This window comes from Equus caballus, chromosome 28 (genome assembly GCF_041296265.1).
Source record: "Equus caballus isolate H_3958 breed thoroughbred chromosome 28, TB-T2T, whole genome shotgun sequence".
Classification (NCBI taxonomy): domain Eukaryota; kingdom Metazoa; phylum Chordata; class Mammalia; order Perissodactyla; family Equidae; genus Equus; species Equus caballus.
The window spans coordinates 44,946,599-44,966,541 of NC_091711.1; the positions used below are offsets into that span (position 1 = coordinate 44,946,599).

Genomic DNA, 19,943 nt, shown 5'->3' on the forward strand with positions numbered 1-19,943 from the left:
TCTGGCTTATTTCACTTAACATAATACCCTCAAGGTCTACCCATGCTGTTGCAAATGGGACGATTTTATTTTTTTTTTATGGCTGAGTAGTATTCTATTGTATAGATATACCACATCTTCTTTATCCAATCATCAGTTGCTGGGCACTTGGGTTGCTCCCACGTCTTGGCTATTGTGAATAATGCTTTGATGAACATAGGGGTGCATAATCTCTGTGAATTCTTGATTTGAAGTTCCTTGCATAAATACTCAGGGCCTTTTTTGGACTGACAGGAAGCCAAGGCCTTCCACAGGCCCCATTCTTATTCAAAAGGTTTTTGCCTCCTGGTGTCAGTTTGATTGTGTATAATCTTGGGAACTTGCAAGGCAAAAATATCCTCCCCCACCACTTCCCTGGTTACTTCCATCCCCAATCTGTCCCCAACTGTCCTCCACTATCGTTTACTGCACACCTACTGTGTGGCTGGCACTGAGTCTTCAGCCCCGAGGGCCCCCTGGAAGCATTCTCACACACGTCACATCTTTTTTGCCCGTGAGAGCCCGTGTCCCGGCTTTCCCCTCCAAGTCTGTCTCGCATCCACAGAGTGCATTTAGAGGCAGGCCCCTGTGGTGCAGCGCTCCTGCCTGCACGGCACCCTGTGGCTTCCAGCAGCCATCAGGGCCATCCAGCCTTTGCCAGGCTTGGAGTTGATGTGATTTGGGGGGCCCTCAAGGAAAGGATTGCAGAATCAGAAGAGGCCAGAAGAACCCCAAGGGACAGAGGGGCCCTGCGGTTTAAGCTCTGCGGGAGTCTACTCAACATCTCATGTTTATCTCCTCTGGTTGGCCCATGCCCTGCAGGGGGGGGCGGTCTCCGCTGTCAGCCCATTTCACAGATGGGAACACTGAAAGAAACATGGGTATCACCGTTGTCACTCCAGAGGCGGGAAGAAGCGGTAACCAGGACCAACAGGTAGCAAATGGCAGACCTAGCGCGAGGGAGGCCCCCTGGACCCTGCCGCTCTGCCCTCAGAGAGGCAGGACTGGTAAACAAGCCTTGTGTTCCCAGACAATGGTTACTTTGTAATCCCACCTCACAGCTCTGCTCTTCTCCACCTTCAACACCCCAGCGTCTGGGCTTGGGGACTGAGACCCTACCTCTCCCTAACCCACCCCAGGCCTGGAACCTTCCTGATTTCTCCTCCTTCCTGGGGGCTTTGGGGTCCGGCTCTGCCCCCCATCTCTTCCCAGGCCCAGGGGCGCCAGGCAGGGAGGGCTGCCCCCCGTGGATTGTGCTGCTGGAAGGAGGGGGGTTGGGTAGGAGTGGGGCCAGACACCCCAGGCTTAGGTAGGATGCTGTTGATGCTATTTCTACGAAAGCACGAGCCTCAGCTTTCACATTTGTGAAATGGCCTTAAAAATATCTAACTCCAGGACGTCGCCAGGGCCTGGGGAGAGGGGGGAATGGAGCATTATTGTTTAATGGGTACACAGTTTGTTTTACAAGGTGGAAAGTTATGGAGATGGGTGGTGGTGATGGTTGCAAAACATTGTGAATATATTTGATACCACTGAACATACATTTAAAAACATAAAGATGGTAAGTTTTATGTGATGTGTATTTTACTACAATAAAAAAAAATGAAAAAAAAGAAACAAATCATAACCCCGAAGCTGCCAGCACACAGAGCACGAATATTTGAGCGCTGAATTCACGCTATTTAGCAAGTCATTTCGTCTTCCAGGGCCTCAGTTTCCTCATCGGTAAAATGGGCATAAAAAAAAAGCACTGAGCCCTTAGGACTGCTCGGAGGACGAAGTGAGGCGATCCATGTAAAAATTCTGGATTATACACCCAAATTCGGCCAGTGGATTCGTCCACAGATGTGCCTCGGAGCCTACTGTGTGCACGGCCGTGCTGGGAAGGAGCGCACGCGACAAAACAAGCTTGCAAATGCCAGGAGGCAGAGAGACAGTAAGCGAGTAAACAGATCACATCTGTAGCATTATCTGTTGCCATTCGGCCCTGGGTCCTGGACTCGGCGCCGCGGGGCGGGCGAGGCGGCCGAGGCGGCCGGGGGCGGGGCGGGGCGGGGCGGGGCCCGCCGGTTTATATGGGCGCGCGGGCCGCCCGCCGCACGCAATACGCCTCCCAGCTGGAGCGCTGTGGACCCTGCTACCGTCGCCAGCGCCGCCACCGCCGCGAGGTGAGTCCGAGCTCTACCGCCCGTGCCGTGACCCTAGCCCCGGCGCCCTCCGCCCCTCCGCCCAGCCCGAGCCCAGCAGGTGGGCGCCCAGGGGCTGGAAGGTGGGGGATCCAGGTTTTTTCTTCCCGGGCAGCTACTGGGTGTGTCCTTTGCGGGCGATGTCTCGGGCTCCGGGCTCCGAAAAGCCCCCTCTCGGGCGGGGTCTCCGGGTCCCCGCCGGCGATGGTGCCAGTCGCGCCCCCCGCGGGCCTCAGTCTCCACTTCTGTGCAATGGGGCGGTCCCTCTGCGCCCCGCCCGGAGGCCGGATGGCCTGTCGCCCCGCCATGCCCTCCTGCGCCGCCCGGGGCCGGGCTCCCCGGTCCTCGGCGGCCGTGCGCACCGGGCCGCGACGGCACAGCCCGCGCGTCCGCGGAAAAAGGGAAGATGGCGTCGGGCCCTGGTCCCCGCCGGGACCCGGGGCGCCCCGAGTCGCCGCGCACCTGCGAGGGGCCGGAGAAAGGACGGATTCTGGGACGCGAGAGCAGTGGGGACAGGAACTTGTGCGGGCCGCGCTCGGCGCTGGAGGGGCCGCGGGGCGCGTGCCAGCCCGTGACCGCGAGGGTCCCGCCGGCCGCCTCGGCCACCGCCAGCCCAGGGGCCTGGGGCGCGGTAGACTCCGGCCTCCCGGGGGCGAACCGCTTTGTAAACCGTTCATTGTTACTCTAATTTTCGTTAGAATGAGCCCCCCGGGCGGCGGGACGTTGTTGTTGCTGCTGCTGCTGTTGTAACATTTTTGGAGCACCTGCTGTGGCGCGCCCTGGATCGCAGCTTCGCTGTGAGCCTCTCCCCAGCCCCCCGGGAAGGAGGGTTCTCAGCTTGTCCTTCCCGCCTTAGGAAGGGGACAGACCATTGAGCTCTGTGCTGGCCTGCCTCCAAAGCTGGGGGGTGGGAGGGGTCCTCATTTTACAGATGGAGAAACTCAGACCTCAGTTCCAGAAAGCATTGTGAGTGCTGTGCAGCTAAAAGCCCAGAGCCTTTTTCTGGAAGCCAGGCCACAACTCCCCGCAGCCACTTCCCAGCTGTGTTGGGCACCTCCAGCCTGAGCCTCGGTCTGCCCTTTCTTTAAAATGGGTCCACAAGGTTTCCCACCAGGTGTGGAAGACACCGCTCAAGTGTTGGTGATTTGGGTGACTGTTCGTGCCTTCCCTGGAGTTAACACTTAACTTCATTTCTGCTTATTTGGGGCCTGCCTTTGGAAGAAGTCCCCACGAGTGGCACATTTTTAGTGTGTTTTGCACTTGTTCCTTAAAGGGTCTGGCTGAGGGAATAGCTGGGCCTGGATGCTGCTGTCAGCACCCAGCTGCCGCACTTCCCTTTGCATCACCTCTTCTCCACCGGGCTCCTCCCTCTCACTCCAGGATTTGGGGATTTCCCACCATCTTCTGAACCTCAAGGTCACAGGGCTGTTGGCGATTGAGTTAGCTGTGGCGTTTCCAGCCTTCCCAGCCTTAGGTTGTACAAGCTTATTTTTGCTCGTTTTTGGTTTAAGATATCTAAAGCATTTGGGGAGAGTGGCTTCCAGGGTGCCGGCTGTGAGCCAGTGTCCACCAGGGCTGAGTGCATATTGAACCAGCCTAAGATGGTTGCCAGCTGATCTTTTTTTGGTGGAACTGTCTTAGCAGGCCTATTTCTCCAGGAACCAGGGATACCGTGAGGGCTTCCGTGGGATGGCATGAGGTCTGAAACAAGTGGAGTGATATCCTTGCACAATGCCTGTGGGTGTCGCATTCATCTTCCTTCTTTGCTGTCTCAGCTCAGTTGCCACCTCCTCTGAGCAGTCTTCCCTGACTACTCCATCTAAAGCTGCAGCCGCCCCCCCTCCTCCCACCAATTCCTCTGTCCTAGGACCTTGCTTTACTGTCTTTGGGACACTGAAGAGAGTGTGAAATTACCCACTTGTGCTCACTTAGTGTGACTTACAGTAGCCTGCAGCTCCCGGAGAACTGGAGTGTAGCCCCGGGGCCTGTCACAGCCTGGACGTGCTGAGAAGCAGCGGGATAGAGAGCTGAAAGCACGTGGGTTATTGTAAGTTTTAGGTGGTTAGTAGGGTTAGAAGCTGGACTCCCTGAGCCGCAGAGAAACCTGAGCGCAGTGTCTGCCCTTTTCTTCGCTCCTGGTCGTCTCTCTAAGAAGTGGAAGTGGGGTGCGTTGGGGAGGGGCTCCATCCACCCGCAGGGCTTGACGCTGACCTCGGAGGCCTTTTCCCCTCTCCCTGGAAAGCATCCTGTTTTTAGTGAACCTATTAAATTTGTAGACAATTAATGGTTTCTTGCTTCCCCTGCCGGGGACAGAGTGGATCCCACGAGAGTCTGGCTGTTTTTCTCTCTGCTCAAAACAATTCTAAGAGGTTTCAAGGAAGTTCCTGGCACGCTCGGGTTTTGTTGTTGGCGGCCACCAGGAAGCCTGCGGTGGGTCTGGCGTGGACACGGGCGGCCGCTCCCTCATCTCTTTGTCCTGCCATTGGTTGGTTGGGCCCGGGCCCTGGGAGAAATACAGAATGTAAGCAAATAAGTCCTCCGGCCTGAGTTCCTTGTTGGCTCCGAGGTGGGCAGGAGAGGGGCAGGCTGGTGGCCAGGGCACAGGCACTGGCTCAGAGCGGGCAGCTGATTTTCCTAGTGTCAATATTAGGATGTGACAACACAAAACACTCGCTGGGCCTTTCTGGGCGCCGCGTGGTATAAACCTGTTTTTCTGGAGGCGGGAGAAGACACCGGGTCACCTAGACTCTGAGAGGAAGTGCAGCTTCACCGGGGAGGGAGAAGCCCACCTGGCTCCTTGGGGTGAGTCACTGTGGAAAGGATATTTAAGACTGAGAGTTTAAGCTAAAGTTGTGCGTGCTCTGCTTCGGCGGCCTGGGTTCGCAGGTTCGGATCCTGGGTGCTGACCTACTCCGCTCAGCAGCCATGCTGTGGCGGTGTCCCACATACAAAATAGAGGAAGCCTGGCACGGATGTTAGCTCAGGGTGAACCCTTCTCCACCACCACCACAACAGATTGAGAGTTCTTGGTGATTTTTTTTCCCAAAAGATGACATTTGTGTGTCAGTGGGTTGGAGCTCCGAAGAGGGTCTATTTTAAGGCCAGGCCAAGGAGATATGCCCGGTTTCCCGTGCACACTGACGCATCAGGAAAATCCCAGCTGGGACACGAGGTGGTCAGCGTGGGTGTGACCGCTCCTGAGCTCAGGTTCACGGCATGATCGCTTCCTCTTAGCGAGCGCTCTCAGGGCTACCCTCCCGACTGGGCTCTCATCAGGAGAGGGTGCATCCAGTCCAGGGTCCTCCAGCCGGGAACTGCCTGTCACTGTGAGCCCAGCCCTGCCTTCTGTTTTACAGTGTCCTGGCTGCTTCCCCCTGGGCTGTCCCCATTCACTGGGCTCCTGCTCTGAGCTGGGGCAGACAGACAGGTAAACATTTAATGAGACTGTGATGGGCTCAGTGCCCAGTCCAGGTCTGTTTACCTGAGGTGCCGGGACAGTGCAGATGAGGAGCCGTTAATTCTGTCCCGGGGAGATCGGGAGGAGTGGGTTCTGGGCTGGGCTTGAAAGGAAGAAGCAGGTCCCCTGGGCCAGCCTGGGCGAGGCAGAGGGATAGTGTAAAGTCAGGGTTCAGTGTTGGCACAGTGGGGGCCTGAGGACTTTGTCACATGGAGGAAATGGGAGCTCCTAAGGCTGTTGCCCGGAGGGCGTGTCGGGCCGGTGAGTGAGTGAGACCCCTCTGAGAGCACTGAGGGGAGACCCAAAACTGTCTGGAAGGAAGGGGGCCCCAAGGGCCACGTGTCTCTCTGGTCCGCTCAGTGTTTGCGCCCCACAAGTCACGGTCCTTCACTTACTTCAAATACTTATTAAGAGCTTATTTTAAATACATGCTTTTTAGACTTAAAAACTGCAGACCCGGGTGGTGCCTTGGCGCCCTGTTCTTTCCGATGGTGATGGGAAAGCACAGGGGTCCCCTTGGGTCCCCTTTTGGGTGTCAGCAAAGATTTGGGTGATGATTCCCTACGACTCGCAGGATGTGCCCTTCCAGGTTTTCCTTGTCCCGTGTCCCCACCTGTTTTCCGTTCGCGTCGTTGAACCGTGTAGCAGAACAGAATACCACACACTGGGCGGCTCACAGCACGGAAGTTTTTTATTCCTCACAGTTCTGGACACCGGAAGTCCAAGGTCAGGGTGCCACAGGCTCCCTGTGTCCTCGAGTGGGGGACGGGCATGGGGGACGGGCAGGGAGCTCTCCTGGGCCCCTTAGGCAAGCACTGATCCTTTTAGCAGAGCCGTGGGATCTGACCGCCTCCTCAGGCCCCGCCTCCTGGTACCATCACCCCAGGGCAGTCGGTTTCCAACATATGAATTTGGGGGACACACACATTCAGACTACAGCAAACCGCTTTAAAGCCAATTTTAAAGTCAGTGGTCAAGAGAGTTCTTAGTCTGTTTCACTTCCTCTCCCGTGTGGAGTGTTTTCGTAGATATTGGAGCAGGAAAGGACATAAAAGAAAATCTCCCAACGCTGCTTTTACAAACAAGGAATTAGGGGTCCAGAGGGGCTGAGGACTTTCTCAAAAGTCACCCGGCCGAGCCGACCTGGAACCCAGGCCTGCCACCAGCCGAGTGCCCTGAGCGCAGCGTTTCCATTCATGTTTAGTGTCTGTAGCCACTGAAATGGAAACGTTTGCATAGATCACGTCATATCATCGTGCTCCTGTCTGTCACTCAGCTGCCAACTGTGGCGGCTTCCCCTGTCGCTACACACAGACCCACCTCCTTCCTTTTTTGCCGTGGCCAGCCTGCCCAAGTGTGGATTTGGGAGGAAAAGGGGCCCTGGGTTTGCATCATTCTTTCTGCTCACGTTCCCAAGCGTGCTGAGCCGGGCCAGGGCGAGGCCCGGGGACCTGGAGCCGAGTCAGGCCTGAGCAGTTCCTGCCAAACTTTGCCCTAAGCTGTGGTGGCCAAGAAAGTCTGTCCCCAGAGTGGGAGGCCCAGCTTACCGTAGTGCCTCCCCTTGGGTGTGTGACAAGCCCTTCACTGTCTTTAACCTCAGTTTCCTCATCTGTAAATCGGGGAGGATGTTCCGCCCTCCCGTGGGGTGACGTGCCTGATGCGTCCACCCACACCCACAGCTGCCTCTCGGCTCCTGCACTCAGAGGGCGCCGTGCAAACATGGACCGTGCCTGATGGTCGAGCCCTTGCTGTGCCCCGCATGCAGGGCCCCAGCATGTGCCGTCCTGTTGAGTTCAGTGAAAACCATTTGGCATTTCTAGTCCCAGAAAGAGACCTTTGGGAATTGTCAAGGCTGCCTGCCTTATTTTTTCCGCGTCTGTCCACCTGCGTTGCTAGGTGGGTGTGTACGTTTTTAGAGTCTGGAGGTGGGTAGCGTGATGGTATGGGGAAGGGGCTCTGAATTTCCATTCTCAACCCTCCCAGGTCCCGCATCTGTGAAATGGGGCAAACAGTCCCCTCCTTCTGAGGGAGGGAGGGGCTCAGTGGATGCAAATAAAAAGGATGTGGGGCCGCCAAGAGCATTAAGCAGTGGGTGGAGAGGGCGGCCCTTGCCTGAGGCCACAGCAGCCGGAAGCCCAGCCGAGACTGGACTGCTTACCCCCACCCACCCCACCCCGGTGGATGGCTTTTTGGCACCTGAGTTCAGGGTGGATCAGGCCAGCACCTGTGCCGGGGTCAAAGGGGAGGGCCACGGTGCAGGTGGAGTCCCAAGTCTGGATGGCCCTCACTCAGGGGGTCCATTCCAAGCTGCCACTTTCAAAATTACTGAACAACTCCCACCTACTCCCACGGGTGAATTTCCAACTTGCCTTTTGCTTGAAATACCTTTCTCCTCACTTTTCTCTCCCTCCTTTCTCTCCCTCCTTGTCTTTTTTCCCCCCAGTTATTTCTCCATCACTTAAGGGAAGTGAGCCCGGCCCACCTCCGGCAAGGCAAGCTGTTTCGGGCATCTGCAGGTTCACAATGGCAGGTGGGGGTCTGGACTTCCCCCACCCCTGGGCGCTGGGGAGGGAGTGGGAGGAGGTGGCTGCTGGGGTTGGGGGCTCAGCGGGGTTGGGGACTTGATTCCTGAAATAGACCTTTAAGGTAAACATCTCCATGTGGACACATTCAAGCTAGTAACTTGAAACAATTATTCTTTGTATCAGTGATCTCAGCACATGCCTGGTAATGAAAGTTCAAGAGCACAGAAGTGTGTATATAGTAAAAATTGTCTCCCTCCCACCTCTGTCCCGGAGCCCCCCCTTCCCCTCTTTCTCCTGCAGGAGATGATCTCTGCGGGATAGAAGTGTTTGTGTCGTTTATTTGTACACGCGGGGCAGCACAGTTAGAGACCGTTCCTCCTGCCGTGTTGGTGGAGTCTGGTGTGCGGCGCCTACAGACCCGCTGCTTCCCTTCTTCGGGGCTGCCAGGGACGTGCAGGGGTGTCTGCAGGACACATGGCTAGAAATCAGAGGTTGTGTGTATTAGTGACTTTGGTAGATACCCCAGCTGTGCCCCCCTCCCCTCTGGTCTGTTGACTGGTTAACCAGCTTGGGAGCCCCTGCTACCTGCTGGGAGAAGGGCAACAGTTGTATCTTTTTATCTTCCCAGCCCTGGAGGTTGTGCTCCTACCACGCGGGAGGCTGCTCTGAGCTAGAGGTTAGGTGATTGGTCCAGGTCACAAAGCAGTGGCAGAGCGGGGACTGGAACCCAGGTCTGTCCCACAGAGTTAGAGCTTGTGTGTGCGCCCGATGCTTTGAGCACTGGGTGCTCTGTAAACCAGGGTATCACCCCGTCATGGGTGGGGAAGAGCTGGTGACTGGGAGGGGTGTGGGTGGGAAGCCCTGATGGAGAAAGACTGGGGGGTGGGTCCCGTGGCCGAGTGGTTAATTTTGTGTGCTCCACTTCCGTGGCCCAGGGTTTGGTGGTTCTGATCCCAGGCGCAGACCTACACGCTGCTCGTCAAGCCATGCTGTGGCAGCGTCCCATATAGAAGAGCTAGAATGAGCTACAACTAGGATAAACAACTACGTACTGGGGCTTTGGGGAGGGAAAATAAAGAGAAAGATTGGCAATAGATGTTAGCTCAGGGCCAATCTTCTTCAGAAAAAAAAAAAAAAGATTAGGGACTAGGGTTTCCCAGTTGGGTCTGCCCAGCAGCCACTGGCCTGGCACCTGGGACTCCAGTGACCTCTTGGCTTTGTTGGAGTCCCAAAGGTGTCATCACATGCTCCTGATTTGCTGCAGGGCATGTAGGGACATGTGGCAAGGCTGGGAGCAGGAAAGGGAGCGGGCAGGGCTGGGCTTGGGGAGACTAAGGGTCCCTCCTCCAAGGAGGGGCCAGCTGTTTCCATCCCAGTGTGTGTGTGGGAGGGGCACGTCCTGTGAAACTGGCCCCTTGGAAGGAGCATCATCTTTCTCAGCTGAGCCTCCCAGTGACCCGTCTGGTCCCTCCGCCCTCTGCACCTGTTTGCCCGTCTGTGAAATAGAACTTGTTAGAGTCCCGCCTTGGTCTGAGGGTCCCTCACCAGGAGGTTGCCTGCTGCCCCCTCCCCGCCAGTTCCTACAGCCTTGGCCATGTTGTCTTTTGCTGAACATCTCCTGTGCTGTGCTGTCCTGGACACATCTCTGTTCATTCAGGCTGTGATGCAACCCTGGGAGGGAGATGGCATTTCCCCCTTTCCCAGATAAGGAAACCGAGTTTCGGCCAGGAGCTGGTGCTCACACAGCTGAGGGCAGAGCTGTTCCCCGAAAGCAGGCTGTCCGTGTAGAACCCGCCCTCCCGCTCTCCCAAGACCCGCAGGCGTCCTTGTGGCGGTGGGGCGGCTGTGTCTACACAGAGGTGCGATTTGCATGCAGGCCTCTGTGGGGAACAGAGGGTTCCGGCCTCGTTTTTCCACTGAGCGTGTGGGAGGGTGAGTGTGTGGGCCGCCGCCTGGGTGGGGACACATGGCGAGGTGTGCCTTCCTTTCACCAAAGAAGGCTTTTAAGCTACTGGTTTGCAAATCTGCTGGAAAAAATAGATGTTAAAACCAGTGTGGGCTCCTGGATGTGCAGCTGCGGCGACCTCAGAACTGGGCGTCTGCTCTGCGCTGGGTGCCGGGAGCCGGGAATGGCCGCGCCTGTGCTGCTAGCGCTCACCTTAACACAGATCCTGTCCGTCTGTCCTCACCACAGCCCTGGGAAGTAGGTGTGTCTGGTATCCTCTTTTAGAAGTGAGGAAACCTGAGGAGCAGAGAGCTTAACGTACTGGAGGACACCCAACAGCCTGGCTCCAGCGTTCACGCTGTAAGCCACCGTGGACGGAGAAGCAGCGCCGGCCCGTGTGGTTGGATACAGAAAGAAGCAGAGACGGGGGCTGCAGGAGGCCCCCAGCCTGACTCGGAGGATCTGGGAAGGTGATGCTAGACACAAGTTATTTAGGGCCCAGTAGGAATGAGCCAGGCAGAGGAGACTGAGGCTGGCCAGCCAGCGGGCACTGCCCATGCAAAGGCTTGGGGGCTTGACATGTCGGGGCGTGGCTACAGAAGTGCGCGTTCTTTAGTGTGGCAGGAACAGGGTGTGAGATTAGGGTTTCGGGGCTGAGGCTGGTGAGGTGGCCGGAGGGAGAAGGGCCCTGATAGTGGTGTGGCAGGACTCCCGAGGGGCTGGGGGAGCCTAGTGGAGTGGTGACGGGTCCGATCTGAGGCTGCCACGTGGATATCAGATGGGAGAAAGCCCAGCTGGAGACCAGAGACAGCAAGGCAGCTGGAGCGGGGCTGGGCAGGAGGGGACCAGCGCTGGGCCTCCATAGGGTGGTGGGGCAGCTGGGAGGGACCCGAGCTGGGAGGCGGCTGCAGGGACACCAACCCCAGCTTCCCAGCCACGCTCTGAGTGCTCCCATTTAGATCTAGAGCCCCAAGGCCAGCGCAGGCCTGGCTGTGAGCGTTGAGTGAGAATCCGTATACAGGGCTTAAATCAGTGCCTGACCACAGTGGATGCTCGAACAGCGGCCAGGATTGTAACAGGCCGTTAATGCTGGTTCTTGCGTAGAAAAGGAACCCCGTGAGTGCAGGCGCATCATCACCATCTAACAGATGAGGCAACAGTACCTTGCCCAGGGTTGTGCCACAAGTGAGTGGTTGGGTGGGATGTTAACCCGAGACTCCCCTGCCCTGATGGAGTGTCAGTGCTGGAAACCTGGCTCAGACGAGCGACCGTGAACCTGGAGATGCAGGAGACGCTGGTGTCTGTCCCAGGCCGGCGCAGACAGGGAGGTCCAGCAGGGGCTGGGACCCACGGGAAGGTGCCGACGTGGGCCCTGCTCCCAGCAGTTGAGTCTGGTACCACCTCACGGCACGGCTCACCCACCCCTGGAGCTGGTCAGATGCACTCCGGCCTCTACCCTAGCCTGGCCAAGCTGCCGGTGGTCACTGTCCCTGGTCAGGCACCTGCCCGCATAGGACTCAGGGGCCCCTCATCCCATTTGGTGCCCAAGGGTTCTGAGAGTGTCTGCTGGGGGCCGATTTGTTGGGACAGTGGTGATGCTTAGAGGCCATGTGCCCAGCAAAGTCCCTTTGTGGCCCCTTGCCTGTGGGGGAAGCAGGGGCTTCCACAGGAGCACACAGCAGCCTCTGGGGAGAGAATAGCCCCCTGCGGGAGGGGGTCAGGCTGGATGGGAAGGGGGAGCAGGAGAGGCAGACGCAAATGAGGGCTGGCGTTGCTCTCCCTGGGAAATGGCCATTTGCATAGACACTGAGCCCCTGGGGCCTAGAGCCTGGGGCAGCTCAGCTCCTCATCACAGTCCCTTAGGCGCCACCACAGACACACAGACACACAGACACACACACACACACACACACACACTGTTTACCGTCTGTGCACTGTTAAACCATCTCATCCGTGAAAGTTGTTGCCAGATAGCTCTTTTATGTCCTTTAATGGACGTTTAAATTTTTCTTCCTAAAGATTTTAAGCATCCTTTATTAGATTCATTCCTAACCCAAAACCTTAATGTGTATTTAGTTTCTACTATATTTCCTGGTTGCCTTGTAGGGAGGCTGTTGATTTTTGTACGCCGGTCTTGTATCTGGGAGCTCCAGAAGGCGATTCCCTTGGTTTTCCACTTCGATGTTCCTATCTGCTGAAATCTTCCCTTTTCTGTCTTTTATTGAAATGATCAGATCCTTTTCTGCTGGTTGGAATGTTGTCCATGTCTTACTCGTTTAGAGGTTTCCTCTAACTTGCTAAGACTCGTTTATATTTTTCTCCATTTATGTCTAAGTCAAGTCCATTGAAGTCCTCTTGCCTTTTGTGTTAGACCCCCTGTCGTCCAGCCCCCCCACCCCCCTTCTCCTTTGTCTGTTTAAAACAAGCACAATTGAGGAAGTCAGACTCTGCTGATGGTGTGAGTGCCGAGGGGCCTCAGGCTCGAGGTCGGGGCCCCAGGACCCATGTTTGCCCCTTTCAACAACATTCGATTTAAAGGCAAACGGGTGAAACTCAACTCTGGCTACGAAAGTGGCTTCAAACCACACTAGTTTTGTGATCTGCCTTCTTCTAAAGTCTTGTCGAACAGCTGCATCACCGGTGGCTCTGGATTCCCCTCATAGCTTTTACCTGCTACTGGGCGTCCCCTGGAACAAAGGCGTGAAGATGTGTGCGCCCAGCCGGGGCCTGCGCTGGCCTCATGAGGGGAGTCGCTGGGTCTCCGGCCTGCGTGCTTCTTACACTTTGCCTGCAGGTGCCCTCGGCAGGTGACAGCACCCCCCTGGGGGCCGGGGGCCACCCTCCCCCCACCCACCGGGTCTGACCTGACAGCTCCTTTCAGCCCATGGGGGAAGGTGCTCCTGACAGGTGCGGGTGGCATATGTCAGCTGTGGCTTTTGTGGCCATTGTGGCTGTGTTTACACGGCTGCTCCTCCAGCCCCGGCTCCTGCTGGAGCTGCCTTTCACGTCGGGCTTTCATCTGGAACAGATGTAAAACTCTTCTCTTTCCCGCTTAGGAAACCGAAACAGCCCTCTCTCTTTGAGGCAAATTCTGGGCATTTGTTCTCTCTGGAACAATACTGTCCTTATATGGGTTCTTGTCGCAAAGGCCGCAGTGCCCAGACCCTCACATACCTGTCTGGCCCTCGATGACGTCACGGCGCGTCCATCGCTCTGCCTGCGTTTTGGATGCATTGTTGAGAATAACCGGTCCAGACTTGCCCCGAGACACCGGGAGGATCCAGCATTTACCTCTGTGTTCCCATGAGCCCTTGCCTGGTCCTCGTGTGCCCGCCGTCACCCTTTAATGCTGAAAACAGGTGGTGAGCACACTCCTGTCCAGCCTTGTGTCCCCACAGCGCACCCGTGTGCGTCCTGCCTGCAGTCGGCCCCCTTCAGGGATAAACGTTGGTCCACCCTGGCCTGGGCACCCCGGGGACCAGCGGCTCTGGCCCTTCTTGGTTCACTGCAGGCAGATGTGAGGAATTAGAAATTTTTGAAAACCTGAGATGTCGTTGTAAGAATTAGACGTTGAAGTGCAAAGGTCGTAACAGTCAGTGCCTGCTCCTCAGAGTTCCAGGCTCCGCTCAGAGTACTTGAAGGAGATCCCTGCATTTCATCCCCAACAGCCAAGTCGGGACTGCTGATACCCGAAAGATGAGAAAGCGGCGGCGTCACGCAGCTGCTAAGCGGCAGACCTGGGATTCGAACTCAGGCCCTCTGGTTTCAGAGCCGCGTTCTTCATCATCGTATTCTGTACCTAAGGCTGTTTGGTCCAGTGTGGGGTAAATTACAGTGAACAAGGTCACAGAATCCCACCAGCTTTCACAAGTGGTGATGGGAACATTGACTGATGTGAGATTCCCAGTTATAATCGTTAGGAGGACCTGGATGGTGATTTGAACAAGTCGGGTTTTATTTTTGTTACGCAGTTAGGCAGGCAGTGGCTTGTATTTTTTTGGTTGTTCAACAATGCCATCAGAGAGCCAAGCTCTCTGCCTCTCTGCTCTGTAGTCTTAGCGTGTTGGTTATCCTTGTGCTAAACACCTCGGTGTCATAAAATGGCTGCTGTAGTTCCAGCCTTCACTCCTGTGTTGAAGGCAGCAAGGAGGGAGAAGAGCCGCCCAGGCTGTGTCTGCTCCCTTTCAGTCCCCACAGCAGAATTCTGAGGCCTCACTGACCAGGACTGGGTTATATGCCCACCACTAGCTGCATGGCAGGCTGGGCAAGTGAGGAACAGGAGGGTCACGATTGGCATAGAAGAACAAGGATTCAAGGCCACCTCAAAGAAAATTAGTTCTATTAGCAAGGAGCCCCGGGGTAAATAAGGTAAATAACAGCCTTGCCAAGACAGTCGGGTGAAGAAAGGGGCTTATAAAACTCTATGTAAGGAGTGCTCCCATCTTTGAAAATGCGTGTGTGATGCATGTGTGTGTCTAGAAAAAAGACTGGAAGGTTAGCGTGGTCCCTCTGGGGACTGGGATGGTGGCTGACTTTTCCTCGTTTGGCTTATTTGCTGTTTCTGCCCAAGGGAGATGGCAGACGTCGAAAGAAGGCTCTGTGGCCGGGCAGACCCAGGGAACTTGCTCTCCTGGTGGAACCTGGCCTTCATCCACTATTTTGACACCAGACGTTTGGGTTTTTTAGTTTGATTACTGGCCTCCTAAAGGCCAGTATTAGAGCTTCCTTATATTTATTCTCTAGGCAAGGGCCCTTATGAATCATCTCTAAATCCCTGACTTAGAGACGTATGACAGAGAACAGAGAGGCTTGGTGTCTTGCCCAGAGCCACACAGTGAGCGCTGGGCAGGGGTCGTGCTTGGGGAAGCTGGGGTAGGAGGAGGCTGACGATGGCATTGGCAGAGAGAGAGTGGGCTGGGGGCAGAGGTGAAGGGGACACATGAGTGAAACCCAGGTTGCATAGTTCTGGGCATCCGGTCAGCATGTGTCGTTTTCCCCCAGAGAAGAAATGTCTCAAGTAGGACCCGTCTCCAGGGACCTCTTTCTGGACGCCTTCCTGCACGAGCGCAGCCCGGAAGCCCTGGAGGTTCCTGGCATGACCGAGCTCACAGAGTCCTCCCCCGACAGGTAGGTCCCAGCAGCCCTCACGGCCCCGCCCACGCCCATGCCCGTTCCTGGTCAGTGACCTTTACCAGGTGGTTAGGAGAGAGGCCCTCTGGGTTCCCCAGGCATGGTCATGGGGGCAGGTGACCTGGGCTGGGCCGCTTTGCTCTGATACCAGCTCACGGGGGGCCCCTTGGGGCATCCGGCATGTTCACAGTCCCAGGATGGACCTTGGGTGCTGGCCGTCAAAATGGCTCAAGCTTGTGGCCGTAGGACAGGGTGCCTCCTGGCCCTCGTGTCCACGATCACCTACCTCCTCAAGGCCTCTCAAGATGGATCCAGTTTTAGAAAACCGGAAGTAGCCTGAGCAGCTGCTTCAGATGCGGTTCCTGGCCCTGGCTGGCAGGGCAGTGAAGAGGGGGTCTTCCCAGCATCCACTCCAGGGTTCGAGACGCTTCTCTCCTGCTTCAGCCTGAGGATTCTCTTAGTCATTAGGTCCTGGATGTGGGGTTTGGGGTTGGTTGAGATTTTAGGGCTGGAGGGACCCCAAGATCTGCCTCTTCCCCACTCCCTGCTCCATTTGTAGATGACAACAGGGAATGTTCAGCCTGAGGCAGTGTTTTCCTGAGGTCCCAAGGGTGTCAGGGTAGAGATGGGACCTCAGCCCACCACCCTGATTGCCAGTCAACCCTTCCCACCCCGCCATCCTGTCCCCCCAGTGCCCCTGGAATAGAGAGAGCACAGACCCTGGGGAGACTGGGCAGGTAGCCGGGGCAGGGCTGGGAGGGGCCCTGAGTCCTTGGCCCCCGGGAGGCCTGTCTGCCTGGGAATTTCCAGAAGAGCTGCCAGGTCACCGAGATGGAATGTGTGGGCAAACCCCTGCGAGCAGGCAGGGCCGAAGCCGCTCAGACGCCCGGAGGGGAGGGCGAGTGTGGGACCTGGAGGTTGGCTGGGAGCGTGTGAGCCTCCATTTCCAGCCAGCATGCGTTCAGTGCGAGGGGGGGCCCAGGCCCCTCCGTTCTCACAGGGGTGATGACAGCAGAGGTGGTTTCAGGATCGGGGACCAGGGAACAGTTCCCAGAGCCCCTCCCCACAAGGAGAGGGGTAAGTTGAGACCCCTGTGAGAAGCCAGCCTGAGTGATCTGAGGGGCCTCAGAGCCCCCAACCTACCCAGCCTGTTGCCCACCCTTGCCACCAAGCCCACCGTGCCACCCAGGTGGCCTCCAGGGCATCCGCCTACCTTGGAGGGGGAGCAGGGCTGCAGGGGGAGGCTGAGCCGCTGTGCACACGGGCGCTCCCACCCCCATGGGGGCTCAGACCAAACTGAGAAGCACCCCCTCCGCAAGAAGGACTGACCCCGGCTGCACTGGGCAGCCCCTCCCTGGCATCTGGGGCCCACACTTCAGGGAGTCCACCTGTGGGCGGGACCTCGCTGGCTTTTGCTGAAGCAAAGTGGGAACCAGTGGAGGGGTGTGCGAAGGCTCCCTGCCCCTCGCCTCACTCTGCGCCGCCCGTGGACCCCACAAACCTGTGGCCCAATTGGCCAGGTGGGTCTGGGCGTGGGGTCACCAGCACAACCACACTCCTCATTCCCTGTGCCCTTTCCACAGTGACAACCGTGACTCTGTGGCCATGCGGCTGGCCTTCATCGGGGACGAGATGGAAGTGAGATGGTTGCTGCCCCACATCGCTGAGCTGCCTGGGGTGGCCGTGTACAGGTGACCAGCCCTTGCCCAGCCCAGGGCTTCCATAGCGCGGGCCTGGCCCACAGGGGCCCCTGGGAGGAAATGGCTCCGTCCGCTCCAGGCAGCCCTGAGACCTTTATGTCCCTCACCCCCAGGAGGCCCCAGCCCCTGGAGCTGGCCTGCTGCCATCCCGTTCTTCCTGGACTAGGCAGCAGACACAGCAGAACCCAAGCCCCTTTCGCTCTTCCCTCAGCAAGCCCAGTCAGGATCTTTCCAAAATGGTCCTGACTTAAAAAGACGGGAGATGCCGAGTGAGCTCAGACGGAGCTGTCTGTGTCGTCAGCGGGGCCATCTGCATAGAGGCCTCTCTCCTGATGACATTCAGCTTCCATGATTTTCCAGCGTCCCTGCAGGTTCTCAGTACCTCACAGAATTGCTCAGGGTGGGGACATAGAAACCTTACTCTTTGAGACCAGGATGAAGGTTTATGGGGTCTCTTGGTCCCCAGGGAGGCAGCCTTCCTTTGGGGAGCCCGGACCACAATTGGAACAAAGCTGCTCTGGAGTGAGCACCCGCCCCCCTGGACCTGCCTCTTTGGGCCTGTGGGCAGTGGAGCGTTTTCCACGTGGCCAGCTCCAGAACGCAAGGCCGAACCCCCAGCGGGTTGGCCGGCAGGCTGGGGAGGAAACAGGAAATCAGATGAATTTAGGACCAGAAATGGCCGGGGAGAGAGGCCCTCATTGGTGGAGCCACCCAGGGGAGGGGACAGGCCCTCTGCTCACACAGTTGTCACCTAAAACAAAGGCCGTCCTTGCCCCTGTTCCTGCAGTAACGGCCCTGCTCCCCCTCCCATCTGTCTTATAGCTTGGCCTTCACCTACAACCAGACAGGCCTGAGGGGTGTTTTTAGAAGTTTCATGGATGGTCTCACTAACCTCAGGGAGAACATAAGGTTCTGGAGCTTCCTGACCCGCAGGGACAGGGTAAGCCTGAGATTTCATGACCTTGACTCACCTTCCTGCATGTGTAGCCCTCTGGAGCCGTGGAGCAGCTGCCCCGTAGGGCACAGCCTCGCTGGTTGCCACAGTCCCCACCAATCCCTATTGTCTTCTTTTGCCTGCTTCACCCATTCCTCCTCCTGCCTGTTCCCTGGGCCTTTGGGTTTGAGATGGCTGGCTTACTGAGAGAGGATGCACGAGTCCTTGCGTGCGCTAGCTTCCACAGCTGTGCCCGTGCTCCCGCCTGTACCAGGACTGCCTCCACCTGGCAGACGTGACTGGTTATCTGCCCAGGGCAGAGGCCTCTTCTCCTGAGCTGCTTCCCTGACCACTGCTGATCCTCCCCCCCAGCACCGCGGATGGTCCCTCACACCTCTCCACCGTATTGTGCCAGTTCCCGGCAGACGAGCAGCCCGGGTGGGCTGGCCTCCTCTCCTCTGTGTGTCCCAAGGGCCACTCTCCTCTCCTCCCCGTCCTGTGCTCATCTTTCAGGGCACCTTGTTCTAGACCCCTCCAGTTCTGAGTGAGGCGCTTCTGCGTTCCCTTCCTTTACCAGACTCGCTCTTTGCCGGCCCACTGTCACCCACATGTGCTCATCCCATGTCCACAGAGCGCGCACAGGACGGCGAGCTGTGGAATGAGCAAGCCTCTTCCAGGCTGGGGGTCCTCACTTCTCTCCCCTTCATCCCACAGGTGTCCCCCAGTCGGGGGCGCGAGCTGGCGCTGTCCGTGCTGCTGCTGCTGGTGCTGCTGCTGGGCTGGGGGCTCCACCTCCTCCAGTGACGGCCGCTGTGGGGCAGTGCGGGGGCGGGGCTGGTCCCCTCCCCCTGACCGCCACCCTGGAGGTGGCCTTGTTTGTTTAGTTGTCTTTTTAACTGTTTTCTGATGATCCCTTTTTTATATTTAAACTCTGAGTGCTGGGACACTTACTGAGGTTTCATACTAGTTTTTTCTTGTTTTTTGTAAGAGAAATGAATTCATTATACCTCTGGGGTCGTTACTGGTTAACTGCCCATGCCAAGGCCGGGCTGGGCCTGCTCCCCGGGCCCCAGCCCACTCCGCAGCGGCCTGTCCGGGAAGGAGCCTTCCTCTCGTGGTGGGTCATGTGGGGGGCGGGGGGAGTGCTGGTCATGCCCCCGTGTCTGTGATGCCCGTGGCAAAGAGAAAATCTGCTGGAATAGATTTCTGAGGGGTGGGGAGAGCTCAATAAAATGTTGGTTTCCAGCTGGTCTCTGGTTCTCTCTGGGGGTTTGCAGCGTGGGCTCCATCCTGCCCCCTGGAGGGGGATTCAGGCAGTGGGGAACGAGGGGTGGGGTGTGCTCCCAGACACCAGTGTGGCTGCGTGGATCACACAGCCTCCTGGCTCGTCCCAGCACCTGCAAATGCTGTCATGCAGTTTCGCCCAACACAAGCTGGTTTACTCTGTCTCTGTTATGCCTTGGTTTCTAAAGTCTCCCATTAGGGATTATTTCCTTTGGGGTGTTAGTGCCTCTCACAATTGGGGCCTCCCTATGTTTGCTCCTCCAGCACTCCCTGCTGGAGCAGTGGAGCCAGTGGGGCTGCTCACTTATGTGTGGTGGGGACAAGGAGCTGGGAAGGGATACTAGGAGTAGGAGGGGCCAGGCCTCCCATCGTGTGGGCTCAGCCTGCCCCAGACCAGGACCAGTGATATTTCTAGACCCCTCCAAGCCCTCCTCCCAGAACTGGTGCTGCGTGTCTCCCCCACCCCCCAGTCCCCTACCTCAAATACCCACCCTGGGCTGGGGTGAGCCACCTCCGTCCAGCTTCCCCGCCGCAGCATCTTCTGCAGCCTCATCCCCCCGCCCCCTCCAGGGTCCCGAGTTAGAGAGCCTTCCCCGCCCTCCACGCAACCTCAGAGCTGATCCAGCAAATGCAGCTGCTCCCCGCCGGCCAGCCAGCCTGGGCAGACCCTGCCCCCTGCATCCTGCTCACTCCCAGTTGCACCTTCTACCTCTCATGACTGAAGGGACACCCTCCCCCCCTCCTGCCGCCTCGCAGCAGGCCTC

At 57.4% G+C, this 19,943-nt stretch overlaps 1 protein-coding gene across 1 annotated transcript; it reads left to right on the plus strand.

Annotated features, from left to right (window-relative positions):
- The first annotated feature begins 2,089 nt into the window (after nucleotides 1–2,089).
- BIK (BCL2 interacting killer) lies at nucleotides 2,090–19,140 on the plus strand. Its single transcript, XM_070254329.1, has 5 exons — nucleotides 2,090–2,186; nucleotides 15,133–15,258; nucleotides 16,845–16,952; nucleotides 17,784–17,901; nucleotides 18,610–19,140. Exons 2-5 carry the CDS (start codon nucleotides 15,140–15,142, stop codon nucleotides 18,697–18,699), a joined length of 435 nt encoding a protein of 144 aa, XP_070110430.1. The 5' UTR covers nucleotides 2,090–2,186; nucleotides 15,133–15,139; the 3' UTR covers nucleotides 18,700–19,140.
- The last annotated feature ends 803 nt before the right edge of the window (nucleotides 19,141–19,943 follow it).